We start from the raw sequence: 23,964 nt of genomic DNA, 5'->3' as shown, positions 1-23,964 counted from the left end.
TCCCTCATGAATCCCCATTTGGGAAGCCCTGCTGTAAGCGATAGAACCAAAGCATCTACCCTTTATATTTATTCATTTAGCAGATGCATTTTTCCAAAGATAAAAATAATTTAAGTGGAAGTAACACAACACCAACACAGTACCACACCAATTCCCTTATTAGAATAGTGCTATTTCATTAAATATTCTGTGCGGTAAAAGTGCAATAATAGTTTATAAATAGTAGCTAATAGTTTATGAATAGTTTTACTATCATATATCCACCACAACAAGTACCCAGAAAGCCTAATTCATCAAACATTCAAATATGCAAATCTTCCTAAGCAATCAAACCTCTGAGAAAGGTTAGATGTTCAATATTGGGCGATGTGTAAGCTCTGGCATTTATTTGTCACATTAACTTTTTTTAAAGGAATATTGATTGTTTAATAATTACAGTGTAGTAGTAGATATGATCAGAGGCTTTGTGTTCTCATCCCTTCTTTTGTTGCAAGGGCTGAAAAAGGGATAGATTTTCTCGGTGAAAGACTGACCAGTGAAGGAGTAGATAAAAGTCTTGGTCCCCACATTGTAGAAGTTGACCAGACCCTCCTCATAATCTACAAACACCCCCTCCTTCTGGGGCTTGTCTTTCAGAGAAAGAGGAACAGGATGAGATTCATTGGCCACGTATTCACTCCCTTTTCTTAGCCAAACACACCAAAACCCATTCTCTGGGCACACTGTTACTTTCCCCTTTCTCTTAATGGACTCTCGAGCCATACCTAAATCCCATTCAGTCTTATCACCGACTTCAACCTCATAATAAAATTTCCCGCAGGAAAACCCATCCTTTCCTAGGACACAGGCAGAGGAGTCAAATCTCTCAGGGTTATTGGGAACATCTCTCCAGGATCCACTATGCTTCACTTGTTTTCCGTCCTTAGACAGGATGAGTTTAGGGTAAGCTGTGTTAGGATCCAAAATCACATCCACTGCAAAATAAACACATGTAAAGTGACAAACACAATACAAGCAGCCAATTTGAAGGCTCCTTCTGAGAAGAATCATAATAATGTGAAGATTACCTGCACACAGTTTCTGTATTGTACTCAGATCTGCTGATGGAGAAATATTTAATGTTAGTATACACTGCTAGTAACCTTAATAACTTAGCTGCTTCCTAGCAAAAGACACATGCACATAGAATAGGAGAGATGCTGTAACATGCGGTTTGTTCAATATTTTTTCAAACTTGTTTGTTGTTTTAAAACAAAATGTTTCTTTTTAAAATAATTTTTAATTTAACAATAGCTCTCTTTGTGACTGACATTAACTTTAGCCAACTGACATTAACTTTTTTAACTTTAACCAATTTAGAGAAGTTATATATTTAGAGAAGTATACATAGGGTACAACGGGGCTAAAGGCACACCTTAAGAAGAAATGTACTATTCACTGCACCTAAAATGTATAATTGCAGAGAAAATATATATATGTTTGTATTGAACATTAATGGAGCACCAGATTTTATGTCAAAATAAATCATTCAAGTTCTTTATTTTGTTTAAAAATCTTATAAATGTATGAGGTGGCAAGGGGGGCTGTTACAGAAAGAACAGAGGAAGCATTCGGATCCATCTGCAAAGCTTTATTCAGAGACGTGGTCGTTAAACAGGCAAGTTTCTGACAATGGCAAACAGGTATATTGAGGGCAAGGCAAGAGAAGTATCCTAAACAGGCATGGTCGATCGATGGCCAACAATATCCAGAGGGCTTTGACAAAAGAGGTAATCCGTAAACATGAGCAATAGTCCGGGCTGGGGCAAACAGTATCCAAATGGCAAGGCAATGGGTAAATCTAAGATACACAGGCAAGAGTAAAAAAAACACAGGTTCCGTAAAGTAGCTATCACAGTAACAGATGCTAAACAATCCTCAGCGATCTGGAAGAGGAAGTCCAAGGCTTATAAAATGTGTCTGATGGGATTCAGCTGTGTGTCTGTGTAATCAGTGCATTCAGGTGTGTATGCAATCAGTGCAATGGATGATGGGAAATGTAGTCCAGGGTATAGTGTGACAGTCTGTATAGTGTGAGAGTCCTTGTGGTGAGCGGGTGACCTCTGGTGGTGAGTGAACGGAAGTTCATAGACCGGATTCGTGATAGGGCCCGTTACCCCACACACGGGGTAAAAGGCTCACCAGCATGGGGTAAAAGGCACATGGTATTGATACAAATAATTAAACTAAAATAATGTTTTGTTTTGTTTTTAAATAATGTCTAAGTTAATACTTGTTAAAAACAATCACTTTAGCAAAGTTTGTACTATTTTCTGCTCATTTTGAAAAATAAAATAATAATTTTTTGTTCAATAAATATACTGTCATTAAAATATGTTAGCATAAAAAAAATATATTTTAAAATACAGAAACAAAATCATTTTAATAAGTAAAGATTCTGAAAGCATTGAAGGAGGTCCAATAATAATTGAATATATATTTGGAGTAGTAACAACAAATTATATTTTATTATATGATATGATTAATATCATGTTTTAAATATGATGGTTTCATTCTAAACATGGTGATTATCTCTAATATGGACAGCCAGCATATATTTACGATCTGAATCTAACCATGTCATTTCAACAAATGGAAAAGTCAGCCATCTATTAATTATTATCATGTTATTATTAACTTAAAACTGAAAATGGTTGAGAGGACATTTGTCTCAAAATATATGCATACATTTTTTGTCTAATTTGCTACTTAAATCTACAACATTTAACAATATATATTAGATCAAGTAAGCACAGAATCAACTTTGCCCTGCTGCACGCGATCACGTCAAGGATCAGACAAATATACACGTGCATCTTGAAAAGCGAATGTTTTGGAAAGTGCTACACCACGTTTTTGTTTTTGTGCCATCTAGTGGTTTAGTTGGCCTTAGCCTCATTGTACCCTACATCTAAAAAATTCTGTTACTTTAATTTGAAGGAGAATTCATGTCAAAGGTATGGATACAGTAAATAGCACAAAAAAGTGTTAAAAGTGTTACCTGTGCCAAAACGTTTTTTATTTATCTTTTCCACTCTTTTTGGTGATGGGGTGCTGTTCTTGTTGAAGTAGATTTTGTCTTCTGCCTGAACATTGTTTGTTGTAGTATTTGATACTTCCGTCAAAGTCCCCTGCTGTGTGCTCGGTGTAGCAGAATCATCTATTTTTCTCCACTACTGAGGAACTTTCAGACACCAGTAAAGGATGAGAGGGAACGGAATCTGTACTCCCAGAATCAGATGCAAAAGACTCTTGAACAACTGGAGATTTGTGTGGATAATGGGCTATGAAAGAAAAAGTTATTCAAAAACATGCACTAGTGGAAGTATACTGCATACCCTGGCTATACTTTTACAAATACTTTTGTTGTGTCATGAATGGAATTTTTTTAGGCAAGAATGTAGTTGACATTTTAGACTTCAAATATGCCGTTTATTGTTAATGTTAGGTCCCACTAGTTGTTTACTCTCTCTCTCAGCTCTGTCATTTTCTTAGCTTCAATCCTCCCGGGACTGCTATTGGTTCTAGAAGCAGTCGGTCATCGTTAACGTGGAGGACGTCATTACTTCCGCTGCCAATCCTGTTTTCCGCGGGTGTTTAAAAGGATGACTGAACGAACGCGCAGTGTTGCCAGCTTAACAAATTTGTTGCTAAATTTAGCAACTTTTCACCTACTTTTGTTCCAAAAGTAACTAGCAACAAATTGAGCTATTTTTAAAATTAATTTGGCAAATTTGTGACAAGTAATGGCAATTTTTGATAAAATTTGTGTGACTCAAATGATAAAAAGGCACACAATTTCCATCTAAATTGCACAAAATGAGAAAACCAAAGATGCCTAGCAGTAGCCTAAACACATCACGTGAAATAAGTTAGCTGCTATTTCCAATTGTTTAATTTGATAATAATAATTGAATAATTGTTTATTTATGATACACCTTATCTTGTATCTGTGATTGTTGATCAATTGGTACACTGTAAGAAAAATATCTAGAAAAATGGAAAAGGTTCTAGTAATTTTTTAGGACATTATGTATTATCTATTATCCGTTGTAACCCTGTAACCTGAAAACACAAAATACAATGCGTAATTTAAAATGCAGGTAAAAAAAATTTGAAAAATCAATACGGAAGATTCCTTAATATTAACATAGTAGGTTGTGCCCTATTTTTACAGACTTTTCTTAGAGTGTAGCACACTAATTACAAATATACTATTTAAAACTATAAATGTTCAGAATGTGTAGTTTTACTAGTTTATTAGCTTATTTTTTGTACAGGTACAGAAACCAACTATTCAAACATAAAATAGCATTGCATAGTCTTCGCTGTACAAAATAAATATAGATTAATACTTGTTAAACTACAAAGTAGTTCAGTAACGAGCTATGAGTGATTTTCTCTGATTAAATTTCTTGGATTAACATTAAGGATACTGACAGCAGCTAGTAAATTAGGCGCGATCACTTTAAAGAGATAACGCATCCAATATGATACACATCTGATTTTTTTCTCAATTGTTTACTTTCACTTAAGTTTACGTTTGCTCTCTATGTGCACGTTTGCTCTCTATGTGCGCACCGAACACTCATTTGACACAGTACTCATTTGAGTTTTCCCGCGTTCTGTGTTTGAATGCTTATAAACTCTTTTGAATATTTAAGTGGGTAAGGCATAAAACGTGTGCAAATGATAAGCTTTCAGTGCTACACGCAGTAGTTTTGCATTTTTAGGATGGCCTCAGCTAGTCAGTTGAAATGAAAGATGCGCAATAGCACTGGTCTTTAACAGAAACACAGCGTGATTTTCAAAATGTCAGTGCTTCGATCGCAACACAGACGGGGTGAATTTATGAATGAATGTGTGAAAGTTCTGTCACAAAGATGTAGTTATGTATCCTCATGATACCTGCGTATCACGTAGACTACACCACTGGGTAAGTTAGGGTGTGAAAGTGCCGATCACTTTGTTTCCTTATTTTTCCTTTAATAGTTGGGTCAGATTTTTGAAATGAAGTTCGATTGGTTTTATTGTATTCTTTCCTTTTCTTTGGTGCTGCTTGCGTCCGTTTTCCCCTTGCGGGTTTATTATTCGGGGCCAAGCACCGAAGGTGCTTAGGCACCTATTGTTTTTGTTGGCGTTATTATTCTTCTTCTTCCGCCATTGTGTCTATGGCAGCCCATAGAACCGCTTGCGGGAAAGTTGTAAAATTTGGCACACTGATAGAGGACAGTCTCAACATTAACCACAGCAAATTTGAAGTCTAGCGCCACCACTTGTCCAAATTTTCACTTATGTTTATGCTAATAACTTTTGAACCGTAAGCCACAGAAGGAAAATTTGTTTTTCCTCTGATTCCTTGGCTCATGCCAAGTCGGGTGAACTCCAAAATTCAAATATCATAAGGTTTATTTTTTTCGCTATTTTCAATTGTTTGTATAACCTATTTTTCGAACACGAGTCAGCACCACCGAGTGGTAAAATCAAATGTTCACATGCTTATAACTTTGGGTGTGGTCAACTTGTCTCTGCAAAGCTTTGACATAATGACAACAAAGTTTGTGTGTGCCATTGTCACCTCACACAGAACACACCAAAATGCAGCTATATTTTTGTTTTGGTTTCATTAGTAAATATTGTGAAAATATAGTTTTCCCTTTATTGTTATTTTGATATTTGTTTATTGTTATTATTATTGTTACTTCATGTTTTTCCATTTCCTCCTTTAAATTGTAAACAAACTTTTCTGGCAGTTTTCGTATTGCGCTCGTCTTTTTGACACCACCATTATCACAACCATCACAGGTATAAATATTACCCCTTCTAAACCTAGACCTAAAATCAAGGTGACGTAACATTTAAATATAGTGCCTATTTGAAAATTTGCTTTGATGTTTTTGGAGATGTGAGCTCCAGGGCGTCAGCGGCTAATATGCTCATGAAACCACCAAGAGCAGCCTTACCTCGGCTAGCTCAGAATTTGCTGCTGGTGCTGCGCTGTGTCTATAGTGGTTAAACATGATATGTAATTCATCTTGGGCATATCTAACGAGCAATTTTAGCTCTCATTAATCTATTTTTTGTTCCAGAGTGAATAGTTTTGGCTGAGGGCAAAGTTTCATAATATTTTGATGTAAGTTAAATGCTGTATCAGAGCACTGCCTTTGAAATTTTGACAGAATTGCTTAGCAGCTTTTATAATGGATTTTGTTATTACATATTATTGTTTGATAAATAATATTTTTATATTAATAATAGTAGAATTTAATAATAGTATTTGATATTGGTATTAGTGATGATGATTTTGATTACATTGACAAGAGTCTTTTTGAGTGAGTCAGTAACAAATACTTTTTAGACTGAAAGAGAAAGAATGTTCTAAAAGAGGACATTATTTTTACTTTTAACAACACCTTGTAAGACACAACCAACAAATGCACTGACCAGCGTTATCATGGGAATTCCCTATAACCGTTGAGAAGATACTACGACAAAGATATTTCTCAGCATTCCTCAGCAGACAGTCAAATCAACTTTTCATTATAAAGGAATTCATAATAAATATTCCTTCATTCATTAATAATTTCTTACTACTTACTAATTTCAAAGAATTTCTTCAGTTCCATTTTTATGTTTTCCTGAAGGCTCTGAAGAGCTTTGTCCAAGGTTTCTTTGTTCAGATCTATGTTCATATTAGTAATGTTGCTGGCCCAGGACTTGACTTGTGGAAGGCTCATGACAGATGAGCACGTCTGCAGTATTGCAAGAGAGAGGAGAACCCTTAACATGCAGTTTGGTATAGAATTCTAAAGATATTGCTGAGCAAGGTACACTGACCTGTAGGAAGTGCAGGTGATCTTCGGTGTGTGAGAGCTGCTCCAGCTCAGTGTCTCTCCTCTTTAGTTCAGTGATTTCCTGTTGCAGCTCTTTAATGAGCTTTTCAGCCTGCTTCTCTTCTGTTTTCTGCTTTTGCTCCATCTCCACCAGCAGCTCAGACTGACATCTCTCAATGCATTGGATCAAAGAAGTGAGAATTTTGATGCTGTTGTTCTGGGTAGGTTAGGAAAAGCATTAGATTTAAGATTTATATGAAGTATTCTATTTAGCATCTCCACCAGCTCCACGAGGTGAGTAATGAAGACCAGTATCATTGATACCAATACTGCTACTGACGTCTCTATTAAATAGTTTTCCCCCTCAGTTTAGCCATTCATTATAACCATTCAACATCACAGTATATGTCCCGAATCTGGTTCATGGACTTCCGTCCAATTACCACCAGAGGTCACCCTTCCATCATATTGACTCTCACACCACAGACTGTTACACGTCACCCTAGACTGCATTTCCCATCATCCATTGCACTGATTACACACAGCTGTAACCAATCACACACACACACTACATAACACCCACTCAGATCCTTCTCAAATAGCTGAGTATTGTTTAGCTTTTATCACTGTGATAGCTGATTACTTTACGGTGTGTGTTTTAGTTTAATAGTCTAGTCCAGGGTTCCTCAAATCTTTCCTTGGAGGGCCAATTTGCTGCATAGTTTAGCTCCAACCTTGATCAAACTCACCTACCTGTGATTTTCTAATGATCTTGAAGACACTGATTAGTGTGCTCAGGTGTGTTTGATTAGGGTTAGAGCTAAACTCTGCAGGAAAGTGGATTTTGTGGGCCAGATTTGAGGATCCCTGGTCTAGTCTTAAGCCCTATTCGGATGGTAATTGTTTCACAGGGGTACGTAAGTGATTTTCACCATTTACAGGGGGTAGTTGGTGATTTTAATTACATCTGAATCCAGGATGTCTGTGTTTTTCTCTCACTACCCCCGTAAAACTCCCTGGCTGTTTTTTGACAAACACCAAGTTCGTGTGGAAATTTAATTGCCGTCCGAATCCACATCTCTGAGTTTACGAGAAGAAATCGATTAAAAAATCAGTGTATAAACCCTTTTTGAGCACTCCTGAACACCGTAAGGTAACTGTTGCACGTCGGTGTAATTTGCATACATATTTATTTCTGAAATGCTGGAAAGTATTTAAAAGAACAATACTTCATAACTGCTCCACCACAGCGGCTGGGAGCAGAAAGAGAAGAAAAGCTCGTACAAATTCAAAATGGGTCTTTATTATGGCAGCAGCAGGTATGCAATACAATTTTAAAATGTGTATTATAAACGGATATATATCGCGTATAATTATATACAACTATAGCCCATCTATTTTCCTATTTTTAAACAGGAGATTTAAATAATCAAATAATAAATAGGATTATATATGATAAAATATGCTTGGAATAATAAGAATACATTTTATATAATAAGTATTTTAAAATACATTTTACACAATAATAAGAATACATTTGCAAATAAAATTCATTCATCACGTGCGACTGGCCACGTGAGCAGCGGGTTCCCAGGTGCGCAGGATCACAGAACTCACTCCTCCACTGTGAATAAATCGCCCATCTAAATCCATGAGTTTTATCACTGAGGTGATATGTAAATGTATTTTTACAGACGTCCATAAGAGAAACAAATACCGTCCGAATCGGGCTTCAGTCATAGTGTCACGAATCCTGACCATGCACTTCCGTTCACTAGCCACCAGAGGTCACTCGTTCACCACACGGACTCATACACAGCTGTTCACAATGATCACGCCCACACCTGAGAACCATCTCGCAATCACCATCACCCAAACACACACTAAATAAGCCATTGACTTCCTCAGCATCGAGGCCGAGTATTGTTAGCATTTATCACTCACCAAGCGATAGCAACTTGACAGATAGCAGATGGGTCAGAGAAATGTCCGGTCATCTCGGCAGAATAGCTCCAGCGGTTTTTCATGTTTTACGCAGATATAATCTTCCAGGTTGTCCACAGGGTCGATCAGTTTGTGCTTTATGAGCCTTGCTGCTGTTTTGTGATTTTCCAAGTGAGTCTCACAGAAAGATGTTACACATTTTTTGATTTTTCATGGCAGGCTTCACACAGAACTTTAGATTTGTTTTGGTTTTCTTGCATCTTCTTGTGATCAACCACCTCTAATGAAGCTGTGTTTATTTTCAGCTGTGGATATAAATTTGTCCTTAAAAAAGAGAACATTTCAGTACAGCCACTACAGAAGATGTGTTTACATGAAGTGATGATTCAGAACACACTGAAGTGGCTTGTCAACATATGAAGGAAGTCAAGGTAATTTGATTTGCAAGTCAAATGATCTATGTTGCTTTTAAAAGTGTATCCTTTTCTTTTAAAATACTTTCTCCCATCGGTTTTATTAAAGATTCTATTGTAAAGACGTTTTTTCCCAGACAAAGCAATTCTTTTCAGTTTCACTTTTATCACGTTTTATCATGCCTTTGAATACTTGTCTTGTTTTCGTAGGATATGCATTTCATTGATCCTAATTTAATAATACAACATACTGAATTACACCATACTATCCAGAATGATTTTTAAATGAATTTCAGTAAAATTTGTGTATCTACCAACACATAACAAAAACGTAATTATAAACACTGCAGTAGTGCTCACTTTCTCAAATGAAAAAGCTATAGTGTTGCCTTAGACTTTCAGGAGAAAATACACAGCAGAACTGATTGTCATTGTCTTTCAAAACCAAAGACCGAAGAACCTGTTCAGTAAAGGTAAGAATGTAAGGTGATGTAGTTTCAGTTTCACTTCATTGAAAGGGTGTGGGCTAAATTCTCTGTAAACATTACTCCATAGGCTACTAACCCAAATGACAATATACCTTTAACTACTTTTTTGTGGTGTCTTCTTAAACACGCTGAATGTGCTGGTGGCATTAGTCATGTAAACTCTTGATCTACAATTGGAAATGTTTGCTGGGCTATTATAAATCACTGCCACAAACTGTCACAGAATATTGGGGATAAAATTGCCCATATTTTTACTTTAGAGGTAGGCTAATCATAAATGACGCGATAGATTGCTGACATATTGTCAGTGGAAAATGATTCTGAGATCATTGTATATACGGTACTTTTTGTTCAGGAATAGCTGCAGGTCAGAGAAATGGGCATGTTGAAAGGTCTTTACAACTGGTTGTGAAAGCTGCCTGTTCCATGTAAAAGCATGGCTTACAGATTAACAGGAAGTCCTAAATCCAAAATAAATAATGTGTATCTTGTTGTCACCACCCCTAATTTTATCCCTGCTATTTAAATTACTACTTCTTCTACTTATTATTATTCTGAGTCTACAATTTCTGACTTTTACTTATCCTACAGCTTTCAAGCTACAACCACCAAATTTGGGTTAGACCGTCAGACTTTTCTGACACGTGATGCAGTATCCTTATGTCTGTAAGACTCTATAGCCTTACAACCTACTACTACTACTACTATCACTTCTATGATTTAGAATTGAATGTTTTTCTGTAATTTCATTGCAAGTGCATATAAACTAAAAACTTCAATATTTTGTCTGAAAAGGAGAAAAAGATGGAAAAATTCTTCAGGCACTTATGATAAATGAACAAAATTATTTAAAAGTAGATTGATGCTTCTAAATGAGTTAGAACTGTTTAGTAAAGTTCTGTTAATTGACGTTAAGTAATCTAGCAAACACACAAATTTGTTCAATAAAACATTTTATTCACGTTCCCAATAAATAAATAAATAAATAAGAAAAATGAAAGAAAACAAAAAAATCATGAATTAATTTAATGTACAACCAGCAAGACAATTATTAATATTTTATGCCTATGCAATCACAAGCGTCCATTTACTCCAAAATGCAGTGACTCATTCTTTGTATTCTCTGAAACTACAGATTATGGAAAAGTTGAAGCAAGAAACAAGACTGAAAAAGTACTTCACTAAACTTCACATTTACATAACCAGGCCTGCATGGTTGTTGGTAATACACAAACACATGACAACAAAAACAACATATGTGTTTCTTTAAAGGACGATAGACTGCATTGTAATTAGGAAGTATGGATAATCAGAGGCTTTGAGTTAATATCTCCTCGTTTGCTGCAAGGGCTGAAAAATGGATAGATTTTCTCAGTGAAAGACTGACCAGTGAAGGAGTGGATAAGGGCCTTGGTCTCTATATTGTAGAAGGAGACCAGACCCTCCTCATAATCTACAAACACCCCCACCTTCTGGGGCTTGTCTTTTAGGGAAAGAGGAACAGGATGAGATTCATTGGCCACATATTCGCCTCCATTTCTTAGCCAAATACACCAAAATCCTTTCTCTGGGCACACTGTTACTTTCCCCTTTCTCTTAATGGACTCTCGAGCCATACCTAAATCCCATTCAGTCTTATCACCGACTTGGACCACAAAGTAAAACCTCCCACAGGAAAATCCATCCTTTCCCAGGACACAAGCAGACGAGTCAAATCTCTCAGGGTTATTGGGGACATCGCTCCATGATCCACCATGACTCACTTGTTTCCCATCTTTAGACAGGATGAGTTTAGGATGAGCTGTGTTAGGATCCAAAATCACATCCACTACAAGAAAAACACAGTTAAAGTGATGAATGCATTAGAAGCAGCCCTTAAGCTTATGTTAATATTAGTCCTATTTATCTTACCTGCGTAAAGTTGCTGTATTGTACTCAGACCCAGACCGAACCATGAGACCTTCACTTGCTTTTTAATCGTTTCTGCTTTCTTCGTTGAGCGAGTACCGCAGTCTGTTTTACCCAGAGTAAAGTAGATTTTGCCCTCTGTCTGAACATTGCTTGTTTTAATATTTGAAATCTCTGTCAGGATGCCCTGCTGTGTTCTCAAAGCATGTATTTTCTCCACAGCTGAATATTTTTTAGGTACCAGTGAATGATGGGAGGGAGCAAAATCTGTGTTAGTGCTGCCAAATTCAAATGTCCTATTGGCTGAAGGTTGTGATGTTGGGGGACTGAAGTTGATTCCGTGAACAACAGAAGGTTGAGCTGTGAAAGAAAATATTTAAATATACAGTAAAAAAACAAGACTGATGCAAGCCTTATTTAATCCCTAGATCAGTAATTGAGGAGAAAATATTATTAGACCGTTTACAACAAAAAACAAAAAAAATGTGCTTAGGGGTGACCCCGAATAGTCGACGATTCGATGCTTCGATAGGAGGAGCCTGATTCGACTCCCAATCTCACAGTCGAATATTCGCTGGGTGTTATGATCATGCCATTTTGGCTATATGGGGGTGCTCAAATGTCTGATTTCACATAGAACTACCGGTTTTCTCCCAATAAGTTAATATAAAGCCTATGATAATGCTGTAAATAAGAATCTGAAAAGAAAGCAGCTTTAAATAAATATTTTAACATGCGTGAATAAATCCAACCACCCCTAGAAATTTCACTTTCCATAATCCGTGACCGACAGAGGAGCATCTTGGCAACAGGGATTTAAATCTTTAACAAGACTCAAATTGACACAGGCAGAGTGAAATACGGGATTTTTTCACCAGGTAGGGTACAAGTGATTTTCAAAACATTTTGGCCGGTTTACATATATCGTGTATATATTCTTTATCTCGTATAAGATGAATTTGGTTGAGTTGCGCTGCAGTAAAGCGCTTCATTGTGTACTACGGTGATTATCTCTTCAGTGCGCAGCGCGAGCAGGACAAACAACAATATTTATAATGACTATGACTGGGATTGTCATATACATAACATTATAATGAGAACGCTATTATAATAACTATTATAATTCACAGCGTTTTATTATAATAGTGTTCTCATTATAATGTTATGTATATGATAATCCCAGTCATAGTGTTTTTTAACAGACCAAACTCAAACACATTATTAATAAAGCATACGATGTAGGCCTATAGACGAGCAGATGAGTCCAGAATAAGAACATAACGCGTTTAATTACACGTAAAGCGTTTTCCACCCATTAACCTGGCTTAATGCGTCAGTTTATGCGTCGGAAGCAAAATAAATGTGGGTACTGGAGTATATTTTCTGTAGTCTGGTGCCTTTTAATTAAAGCAGTGTCTATTTACACAAAGTGCAAATAGGCCGGCTTGTTGGCACGGGTTATTTACTTCTGCCCACAAACGTCACAACATCACAGAAGACGGCTATGTCTACGCATTTCCAGTGGTGTAAGAGGTAAAGCGTGTACCACAGTGTTTTTGACGCGAGAGACCCGAGTTTGCGTCCGCCTTGGGCTGAAATCGTTCTTCTCCCTTTTCACATCTCTTATTACATCGGAAAGGCATTTGTTTTCAATAAAAATAAAAATGAAGGAAATAATTGAAAAGTCTAAATAAAGTATCGGGTAGGATTAGGTGTATCTGAGCAGCAGGTACGCTCAGATGCTTTACTTTGCTGTGTCGCAGGAGTGCAGCAGGCGCGAGTAACTAGTGAAAACACAGAACGGAGTTTCATTTATATGGACTCTGAATGAGCTAAGTGAAATAGAGTTGAGGAAGCAGCAGTGTGGAATTTATTAGGGCTTTTGTCTTGTCATGTGGAATGGATTTGACTGACGGCGCTTTGAAAAGTGCTCAGACATATTGGCTGAATTAGAGACTTAGGTAAAAGTGGGTGGGTCCAATATGAAAATGAAAGTGAAGTGACATACACTAGGAATTTGTGCTCTGCATTTAACCCATCCAAAATGCACACACACAGCAGTGAACACACACACACACACACCGTGAACACACACCCGGAGCAGTGGGCAGCCATTTATGCTGCGGCGCCCGGGGAGCAGATGGGAGTTCGGTGCCTTGCTCAAGGGCACCACAGTCATGGTATTGAGGGTGGAGAGAGCACTGGACATTCACTCCCCCACCTACAATTCCTGTCGGCCTGAGACTCAAACTCGCAACCTTTGGGTTACGAGTCTGACTCTCTAACCATACACACCCCTACTGCATATAACCTCAGTTCTCAGGTAAATAAAGCATTGAGTTGCTGGTAGCTATTGACTTACATAGTTTGGAAAAAAAATTGTAGCCTACTATAAATATCAATGGTTACCAACAACTGTTATTTTCTTTAAAATATCTTCATTTGTGTTTAATGGAAGGAAGTACATGTTTGGAGCAATGTGAGTGTGAGTATATGATGCCAGAATTTTTGTTTTAGTGAACTGTCCCTTTAAATTACTGTTGTGGATACAATGTTCTAAATAAACTTGCCCCTTTTTGCCTAGAAATGTATGCTTCATATATAAATTCTCATCTATACTGCTTACTGATATCATGGATTTTTTTTAGTTGCTTGTTGACTTTTTCCTTGAGGCAAGTAAGAGCTTTATCCAGAATGACTGTGTTGAGATCAGTGTTAAAGTTGATGTTCGTCCAGCTCTTGTCTTCTGGGGGGCTGCATACAGATGAGAAGACCTGGTGCAATGCAGAAGAGCAGAGAAATGCTTCAGAATGAGGAGTGTTGTCCTGTGATGTGAGCAGTAAGAGAAACACTTGATGTGCGCAGTAAGAGAAACACTGACCCGTAGGAGGTGCAGGTGATCCTCAGTGTGCTCCAGCTGCTCCAGCTCACTGTCTCTCCTCTTGAGCGTAGTGATTTCCTGCTCCAGCTCTTTAACCAGCTCTTCAGCCTGTGTTTCTGCTGCTTTCTGCTTCTGCTCCATCACCTCCAGCAGCTCAGACTGACATCTCTCAATGGAGCGGATCAGATCAGTGAACATCTCAACTTTATTTGCTTTATTTCTCTCATTGGTGCTCTAGTTATATTGAGAAGAATTATAATAGACACTGAATTCATTTTTTTCCCCCACATCTATACAGTAGATAGTTGTGTTAAAAAATCTGTTGATTTTTCACTAACAACATACCTTGTTGGACGTTGCTAAGTTTTTTATCTCTGTGATCTTATTACTTCTGTCCTGGATCATAACCTTTATTTCTGCCCGAGTTTTTTCCAGTTGAATCTGAGGACAGAAAACAACATTTTATTAAAGCAAATACATACATGTATAGAACTGTTCACTTACAATATTAAAAATAGTGTTTGCAGTGAGCTTGTTGGATTTCACCAATTTACTTTACAATACTTTATTCAGTTTATTTTTAATTACAAAATTCAAAATGACAGTAAAATGACAGTTTTAAGGGAATAGATCACCTCAACCTTGAAAAAATGTGCCATAATTGACCCCTACACTCAAACTGTGTGTGTATCATTTTGTAAAGAAAAAGCCAGAATGTAATTTATTAACTGATGTTTTTCTAGTTTATTTTAGTGCTTTGTGTCTAAAAATTATTGGCCAGTATCTTAAATTGTGATCTGTTTGTCTCACAGGCTATTGAATTGCTTTAGAAATAATTCTAAAATGTGAGTCATATGGACATATTGACTTTTGTGGAATGAAAATTAGCTGCTCTTTGTTTCAAAGAAGCTGTTAGAATGACATGGCGATAAGTAAATTCATTTTGTGTGAACAGTTCTGTTAAGTAGAACTGAATAAACATACTAAAATATCTTCTTATCTCTTGTCTTACCCTCTTGTGTCCACTTTCTTCTTCAATAGGGACAGCGTTATGAGTCTTATGTTCTGTTTCTGTGCAAAACAGACACAGACAGGTCTGATCATCTCTGCAGAACATCTCCAGTGGTTTATCATGTTTCTCGCAGATATAATCTTCCAGGTTATCCACAGGGTCGATCAGTTTGTGCTTTACGAGCCTTGGTGCAGTTTTGTGATTGTTAAGGTGAGTCTCACAGAAAGATGTTACACACTGCAAACAAGACTTTACTGCCCTTAGCTTGTTTTCAGAGCAGACATCACATAAAATGTGATAAAGTTTTTGTTTGGTGTTGAAGTTTCTTTGGCTGTTGATGCACATTGTAACGGTCAACAATCTTTTTAAGTGCTACATTTAGTTTCAATTCTGGCTTACTTTCAAATCCTTTCTTACAGAGAGGGCATAGATAGAGCTGTCCACTCTCCCAGCATCCCTCAATGCAAACATTACAGAAGTTGTGTCCACATGAAGTGGTGACTGGGTCATTAAGCACCTCCAGACATATGTGGCACTGGAGCAGCTCACCAGAGAGTGAAGTCATGACTGTAAGTGGAGAAACAGGAACACCATGAGGCTCTGCGTAGAAGTGATCAAAGGTTGAAATTATATTATAAAACAAAGAAGAAAAGCAAAATGATCATTGCGTTGTGATCTAAAACTTTATTTTCAGGCAGTGAGCACTAACAGGCAGCATAGCTAACAAATCTTCATGCACACAGTGCTTATGTTAAACTATATACAGTATGATTTTGCAAATCTTCACTGTCAGTCTAATTTGACTTAAATGGGAAATGTCGCTGAAAAACATAAAAAGCTTTTTGAATTGCCAGTAGTACTCACTCTGTAAAATATATGAAAATAATGAATTTACTGTACATGATTGATTTACATGATTGAAATCATGAAATCAATGATTGAAATCAAGAGCTGATAAAATTTTTAAAACTGTAACAATGCAATGTAAGTCGCTTTGGATAAAAGCGTCTGCTAAATGCATAAATGTAAATGTAAATGTGAAATTTCACATGATGAGTATTATTTCATCAAAAATTGTTCAAACATTAGTCTATATTCTATAGAGTGGTGCTGTGGCTGTTCTGTTCAAGATTTATATAGTCTAGACTTATATCTAAGTATTGTTCTTAAGTTAATTACTTTACAATACATTGCTTTACATTTTTAGTCTATGAAATCTCACCTGTCTGTTAGTGTAGTCTCTGGCTCAGGAGAAAAATACAGTACAAAGAAGATCAGACCAGGTTTTATTGTGAGGTAAAATACGTTTCAGTTTCACTTCACTGTAAAATATTGCGTAATACTGATAGCACACCTTTTTCTTTTGGCAAGTTTTGTTATTATAATAATAAGGCTAAGTTGTCGCTCTTTTAGAATGGTTTGAGACTGGACTAATGTTTTTTTTTCTTTTATTGTTATAGTTATCATTAGACAACAGGATAACCATGTGTGACTGATTATGTAGTCTGTTATGTTATGTGTTAAATTATGTTTCATTCTAAGCGCATTCAAACAAAAGGACTCCTTAAAGGAAATTTAAAAAAATGTGAAGCTTAAATAAAAAGACTTTTAAACTTTGTTGGCATTTATGACAGATGCAGGATGTAGGAGGAGTTACTGTTCAGCGGTAACTCTTGACTATTTAGCTTAAATTGCCCCACCCCAGTTAAGTTTCGTTTCTGTAAAGGTGTGTGCAAATTTCCATTTACTGAAATTGTCATCTTTGTCCACACTCTAATGTGGAATCAATGTTAATCTAGAAACAAAATTAGCAGATATAATGAGATCATGACAAAACAAGACAGGAAAGAAATTATTAAATTAAATACCCAGCAGTGCTATGCATTTTGAGGTGTCCTCATGTTCCAGAATTGGAGGATGATAATCATGGCAGAATCATCAGTTACTAGTTTACTATCAGTAAAACCTGAAAAAATGAATGCTCAATCAATGTTTCATTGTTTTAGAAATAATGGATTCACTATGAGGAATGTTAATATACTCAAATTCAATTGTTTAAATTGGAGCCACACATTCTTAATAAAGTCATAAAGTAGACTATGTAAATTATGAGGATGGGTTTTGAGTTTGTTCAATTTATTTTATTTTAGGGTTGAATCTTATTCTTAGAAGTATCAAGGCAAAAGGTCTCTCATCCCAGTCTCTTGTCTATACCTTTTCCAATTTGCATACATCTGTGCAGTGTTGTACAATGCCAGTTGTATTTAAATCTTCTTTACTGTTTTGCCAGAGACATAGAGAGCAGCAGGAGTGAACTTCCCAAAACTTGTGAGTCACGGTTGCTTTAACAGGTGCTGACCAAAAGTCTCCTGTCCCTTTAAGAGGATCTGCAGTCTGTGATTGAAAGGGCAGCATGTATATGAGTCAGGGACTTTAGAGCCAGCTGTGTGTGAGTGTGTGCAGGATGCCAGGAAGTGGGGCAGCAACCACACCAGCTACAGTCCCATCAGACTGCTGTCCTATGCGCAGTCTGTGGCAGAGCTTTTCTCTCTTTCTTCCTACCTCTCTTCTTCCTGTCATCTCTTTTCATTTTCTATTCTTGGAGTGAAAACCAGACTGATTCTTTGGGACTTATTTGGGATACGGACACACCCCCAGTGGTCCATCTCTGTCTGGGACCACAGTGCGCTGTACTGTGACTTACAAGTGTTACTAGCTGCGGATCCTGCCGTAACCACTGCCCACCCATGCTGCGTGTGTTTATTCTGTGCGCCCAGAATGTGCTGACGCATGATGAGGACATTAGCGATGCCTACTGCACCGTCACTTATGAAGGTAGGGGCCAGACCAGGGTGAATGAGTAAGGAGTTTTTTTATATGTTGTAGGGAGTTTGCTAGAATGCCATTTTCTTTTCTGCACAGTCGCATTCATTCTCTTCTCTCACTGTCTTGTTGTCAGTCTTCCTACTTTCCACATTCCATCAAGCGGGCTATTATTGGAAAAGCAGTTGCAGTCTCTCTCTCTCTTGTGAATATTTATGGGTGTCCTGTTGCACTTGAAATATGTGTGTGTGTGAAAGAGTGCTGCAGGTCTGCTCTGTGTTTCTAAGAGATGCTATGTCATCACAGTTTGGTTCAATGTGGGGCTTCTGTTTGCTTTTAGGGGCCCATAATTCATGTGAGATGCATAAGAAGGGCTCCTCTGTGTCAACTAGGCATTCTGTATAATAACCATGTAAATATAGCCTAACCATGTATAATAATTATTAAATAGAATTTATAAAAATATAAGACTGCAAATAAATGCAGCCTTGATGAGCATGAGACTTCTTTCAAAAATATTTAAAAAATCTCACCAACCCCAAACTTTTGAATGGTAGTATGTCTGATCCCAATTGCTCAAACAGCTGGCTGTTTTAATATTTTCTTGTATTGAAGCACTTGAGTACATTGACCTGAATTTTGCTCAGTGTTAACCCTCCCCACACACAGATATGCGTAGGAGTTCGGTCACCCTCAGGGTTGAAACCCTCTGTGTAGTTTGCAGTTTGTTTGCTCAATAGAGGGCTTGTCGTTGCTGTAGTCATGAGGCAATCATATACCAGCAAACAGAAATGGCTATGTGAAAGTGCTTCAGTAAATCATGATATGAGATCAATACAATACAGCATTACCTTCTATTAGATTCATACAGTGATGCATTTTAGAGTAACTTAACCTATTATGAGAGCATAGTCTTGTGTTCTACGTTTTACTGTGTTGCTTTTTACTGTTTTGTGCTGTGTCTTTTATTGCTGAGGCTTTGGAAGATCTAACAAAGAAGGACACTGCAAATCACAATATACTGACATTTCTTTACATAAAAATACTTTATTTAAATGCAGTAATTCAGATATTAATGACCCAAGATTTTTTGTAAATCATTCGAATAGGCATCTTATATAGCCAAGTGCTCAAAATTCATAGTTAAGTCACAATGCTGGATAATAGCCTGACTAAATTTTGCATGCTCTAATGCACCTAAGTCTCTATAGTATCAAAGTATCCAGTTGTATTTGCTGTGTAAATGGATTCATACCAGCTCTGAACAGAATTAAACAGTTGGTGGAGAGACACCTAAATGCCTCTTACAAAGCACTTCTGTGCCCCTTTACAGAGTAAATTTGGCATAATCTCATTTCAATCCACATCAGGATTTTTATTTTTTATTTTTTTTAACAAAAAGATGATGCATGCTCAAAAGTGAAGTGTGCAGGCTAGCATCAGCAAACTGTATTGCAAATATAAGGCCTCACTTATGTGAACATTCCCTCCATCTGCCATTGGTGGACAAACTGAAGAGTCTCGCCCCAAACTCATACCATTGGTTGAGCCACAGTTGCTGTGTCAGGTTGGTTAGGAGGCTCTTAAAACATAAAATCAAAACTAACTTTATCAGGGATATGTGCATTCAGGCTTCAGAAATCTGACCAAGTCATGGCAGTAGGTGGTGCTCCACGCCTGGAAATGTCAGCTAACAAGTAATAAGCCTACAGAGAGACCACAGAGACTCTTGTAGTGTAGTATACTAACATAATAAAATAATACATTTTGTAAGTTCGTAAATGAGTGGATTTTGATGCAGGCAATTAGGTGTCATTAAATTCCAAAATATATTTTGCTTACACTAATTGTTACAAGATGTTGTTCTCACAAAGTCCACTGCATTATACAAGTTTTTTATAAAGCATAAAGTTATTTTACATTCATTATTGTTTTATATTCTAATAAAAAGACTGTTTAGAAATGATGGATGAGGAGCGAGAAGAACAAGCTGCAGGAAATGTTTAAATTTCCTCTGGAGTTATGGGTTGGGTCACTGGAGAGGAAAGTGTGGTCCACACTAAGTTTGGCTCTGTAAGTTCCTATATGACAGTCTCTGTGTACGCATGTAAGGGAATATTGTGAAACCCATTTATCAATCCGGACACCTTATCAAGGACGCAAACAGAAATTGATTTTCAAGATTGTGGTTGGTTTATACAACCCCCCCCCCCCGATATATTCCATTCTGGATGTCACACTCATCTTCAGCTTTGGACCAAAGATCACAAGACGCGTTCATCTTCAGAGCAACCTTTGTGAAGATCCTGTCAGGATCTGTCTCTCTTTTGTGGTCTGATGGTAGTTTGGTCTGCTTCTTGTTGGAGAGTTTGGGCATCAAGGCAGCATGTTGAGGTGTTTGCTACAGAGGGCGACTAATCTGAGAAATGTAGAAAAAGGGGAAAAGCATAGTGACCCGCTTGCTAGCATCACTTTCAGAGGTAAGAGATGACATCGAAAACGTGATTGTCTATCCAGCTGAGGGCATGAAAAAGTAGAATCAGATGCAGACTTCAGTCATTGAGACAGTTTGGTAGATGAGTGCTAAATTTTTAAAAACTATTATAGTTAAATTGCATTTGTTTACTAACAATATTAATATTTTATGTAAAGTAATTTCACTTTCGAGTTAGAGGGATGTTTCGATAGGTCGAAATAGCAGATTACTGCCAAGTGATAAATGTTTTGATAACTTTACTCTAGGACGGTAGATCATTACAGCTAATAGCAGAGTGATCATATCACTGCAAGATGCTACATAATCTATATTTTTGGATAGATTTGAGCTTGATTAATTATTTTTATTAGTTCTTGCATTGAATGAATGAATGTGACAGACACTAGTTTTAGACTAACTCGCAAACTGCGTGTCAGTTCCTCTCATTGTTCCATGTTTCCTGTTCCAGCGCAGGGATGTACAGGAACATGCGTTTGTGAGCATGTGGGATTGATGAGCTTGATGTGTTTTTGTATGCTGAGTTTCCATGGCAACAAAATCCTTTTCTTCCTTTAATCATCCTATTTGATTGTCCAAGTTATCACAAAACAAGAACACATATTATTAAGATGTAATTATATTTAAGTTATTAAATATTAAGTTAATAAGGATGTAGTTTGTTTTGAGTATGACTTCATTTTGCAGGATGCTCAGAGAAACAATGCAGTTCCTGCTTTGTGTAATTTAGCAGATCACAAGTGATCATTATCCTGGCAAACCGCTTTGGAAAATATCGAAGAGAACAGATATTTTTAAATTTCAGTTGGATGCTTTTTGCGATGTATCATTTTCCCCTCAAAGAGAGTATTGTTTGCAGTGTTGAGTTACCTGTTTCATTCATTCATTTGTTATTTGAGTATTATTTAAATATTATCATAGCACTTATTAATATTTTGAATTAGTTTTTTTTCAATATTTTAGTTTTCATTTGTACTCAGTTTTAGTAATTTTATGTTTGTAATTTTTATAAATAATTCTATTTAGTATTTCAGTTAGTAAAGGCAAGGCAACCTTTCTAATTTCTGTTGATTTTTCTCATCTAATATTTTATTTTACTTTATTTTATTTCAGTTTTATTACAATTAACAATCATGTTAGTTAACAACAACATTGACTTGTTCATTTGTTTGTTCATCCATTCATTCTTTCTCTTGTACTTTTATTCAGTTTTCTTCATTACATTTATTTACATTTTGTTGGCAAGATTCCTTAAACCCCCTTATCTGTGCATGTTATGTCATATCTTGACATAAAACTGTTGTGAATTTCCTCTATGTAGTGTATCATTACAGAGGGTCATCTCTTTTTCCATCTCTTTGTCATGTGAAGAAAAGGCTTCCCCTCATTCTGACAGAAACAGATACTGAGTCACTCTATCCACTCTATAAACAATTACACCAAACAATTGAAGGAAAATCAGGTGTTCTGGCCTTTATTCTAGGTTGAACAAAGAGTAGATCACTGCATTATATCTTGTGATTGTGACACGTCTGTAGGTCACCTATTTTTCTTATTTGTTTTTCCATTTAGTTAGATATGCATTTTGGGTTTTAGTTTCAGACAGCTTCCATTTTAATCATAATTAATCTGATTCCATTCTAATCAGAGAGATCTTGTGTTTCCTTGTGTTTATATATGTGTCTTCCTTTGTATGTGAATGTTAAGGAGAGGGGATGAGACTTGAAGACATAAAATTAGCTGCAGTAAGTGTTTTTTTCCTCAGGCACGGTATCAAATTCCATCTCCATTTATAGACATCACGGATGCAAATTATCCTCCCAGTCCAACTGCCAGAGTCCTTAGTTTGAGCTCTGAGTAAGCAATAATAAATGCAGACTCTGCAAGAGAGAGAGATACAGCATGAGAATTTGCCTGACTTTTTGCAGAAGGCAAGTGTTTTTAAAATGAAAGGTATTGACCGATAAAGGTGTTAGCATTGCTGACAACTAACAATTCTGTTCAGTCTGTTTTTGCAAAACCGAAACTGTATCAGTATCTGGAGATGAGACACGGATCCAGTTTGTTTAATACAAACTGAATGCTTGCATTTGGACTGGGCCTGAAACTCCAGGATCTGTCTTGTTATTTTTAACTCGTACTTATCAAAGCTACCGTTTCCTGGCTATTTCTCAAGTTGTATCCACCCATCGACTACAATCTGATGTGTTTTGACATGCACCCTAAATAAAGCCCAGGACTTTGAGGGTCACGGTTAAGAACATTCCAGCCTGTTTCCGTCACATTCTGGTGGAGGATGTCATGCTATGCCAGTGCTTGTCTTTATCCTCCATCTTTTGTTGTTCTCTTGTGGCTTGTGCAAAGGTTTTCAGGCTCCAGGACTATTTCAGGCAGGCAAAGAGGGTTTTCCCACAATGCCGCTGAGTGTATACGTGCCAATGGAGCTTGTTTTTGCTTTATTCACGCTTCTTGACATCTACAACCAAAACAGGAAGATAAACAGAGCTCTTTCCTGAAACACTCTATAGCGTGACAGACCAGTGGTGATATGAATGGATACACCATGCTATTGGTAGCTTACTTGTTTGTGCATGCAACTACTGTTTGTAGCGCAAGGTCTTAAAACACCTTGAAAAATGTGTATCTGCTCATTAGATCAGCTGTAAATTGTCCTTCACCAGTACAGGCTCAATGTCAAGCCTAATTTGTGTCCCTATGGAAATCTTTCATCTGTATTTGTCTGGTGGAAGTTAGTACCCATTGTCCATCTTCCTCTCACTGAAAACATTTTCATCATGGATTTACTGGAGGCCAGCCACTACAGAATATTACGTCAGAAACACTGTCCTCGTATGCCCTGTTCTGATAATGTTTCCATTTTTCCAAATTTGAACAATGAGGCTTTTCTTTAAATAAATATAAATTTTCATTGCCTACAACCTTGCACCAAATCTACTTTTGAGCATGTCAGGAATGCATTTAAATGTTACTTTATGTAAATAAAGTAATAAAGTAAATAATATTTTTGTAACAAACAGTACGCTGCTACTACTAGGCCTAACACCATTGAACAATTTAATAAATTCTTGCTGAATAAACGTGTTAATTTGGTTACAAAAAATCTTACTG

The 23,964-nt window shown here is 36.8% G+C and overlaps 1 protein-coding gene and 1 pseudogene across 12 annotated transcripts in view; one reads left to right on the top strand and one right to left on the bottom strand.

Moving 5' to 3' along the window:
- Positions 1–432: 432 nt before the first annotated feature.
- Positions 433–16,083, bottom strand: LOC306869920 (E3 ubiquitin-protein ligase TRIM39-like; annotated as a pseudogene). The gene is made up of 10 exons: positions 15,519–16,083; positions 14,852–14,947; positions 14,507–14,740; positions 14,252–14,399; positions 11,629–11,985; positions 11,105–11,545; positions 10,062–10,078; positions 6,877–7,089; positions 1,143–1,162; positions 433–1,036 (listed from the first exon to the last, which is right to left on the bottom strand). The product of its transcript is annotated as an E3 ubiquitin-protein ligase TRIM39-like (transcript).
- A 1,870-nt stretch (positions 16,084–17,953) lies between these two features.
- Positions 17,954–23,964, top strand: part of LOC306872776 (dysferlin-like) — a 77,565-nt gene continuing 71,554 nt past the window's right edge. For 7 of the 11 annotated variants that reach the window (XM_079421566.1, XM_079421560.1, XM_079421564.1 and 4 more), the window contains exon 1: positions 20,376–20,821. In XM_079421566.1, the coding sequence (XP_079277692.1) occupies positions 20,728–20,821 (94 nt within the window). In that variant the 5' untranslated portion in view covers positions 20,376–20,727. Of the gene's footprint in view, positions 18,354–20,375; positions 20,822–23,964 lie in introns of those variants that run through there. The other 4 variants (XM_079421561.1, XM_079421557.1, XM_079421558.1 and 1 more) reach the window with 1 other exon arrangement.

The sequence above is a fragment of the Barbus barbus genome (genome assembly GCF_936440315.1).
Source record: "Barbus barbus genome assembly, chromosome: 1".
NCBI classification, from domain to species: Eukaryota; Metazoa; Chordata; class Actinopteri; order Cypriniformes; family Cyprinidae; genus Barbus; species Barbus barbus.
Note: the sequence above shows the minus strand (reverse complement) of the source record. Positions and strands in the feature narration are given on the sequence as shown.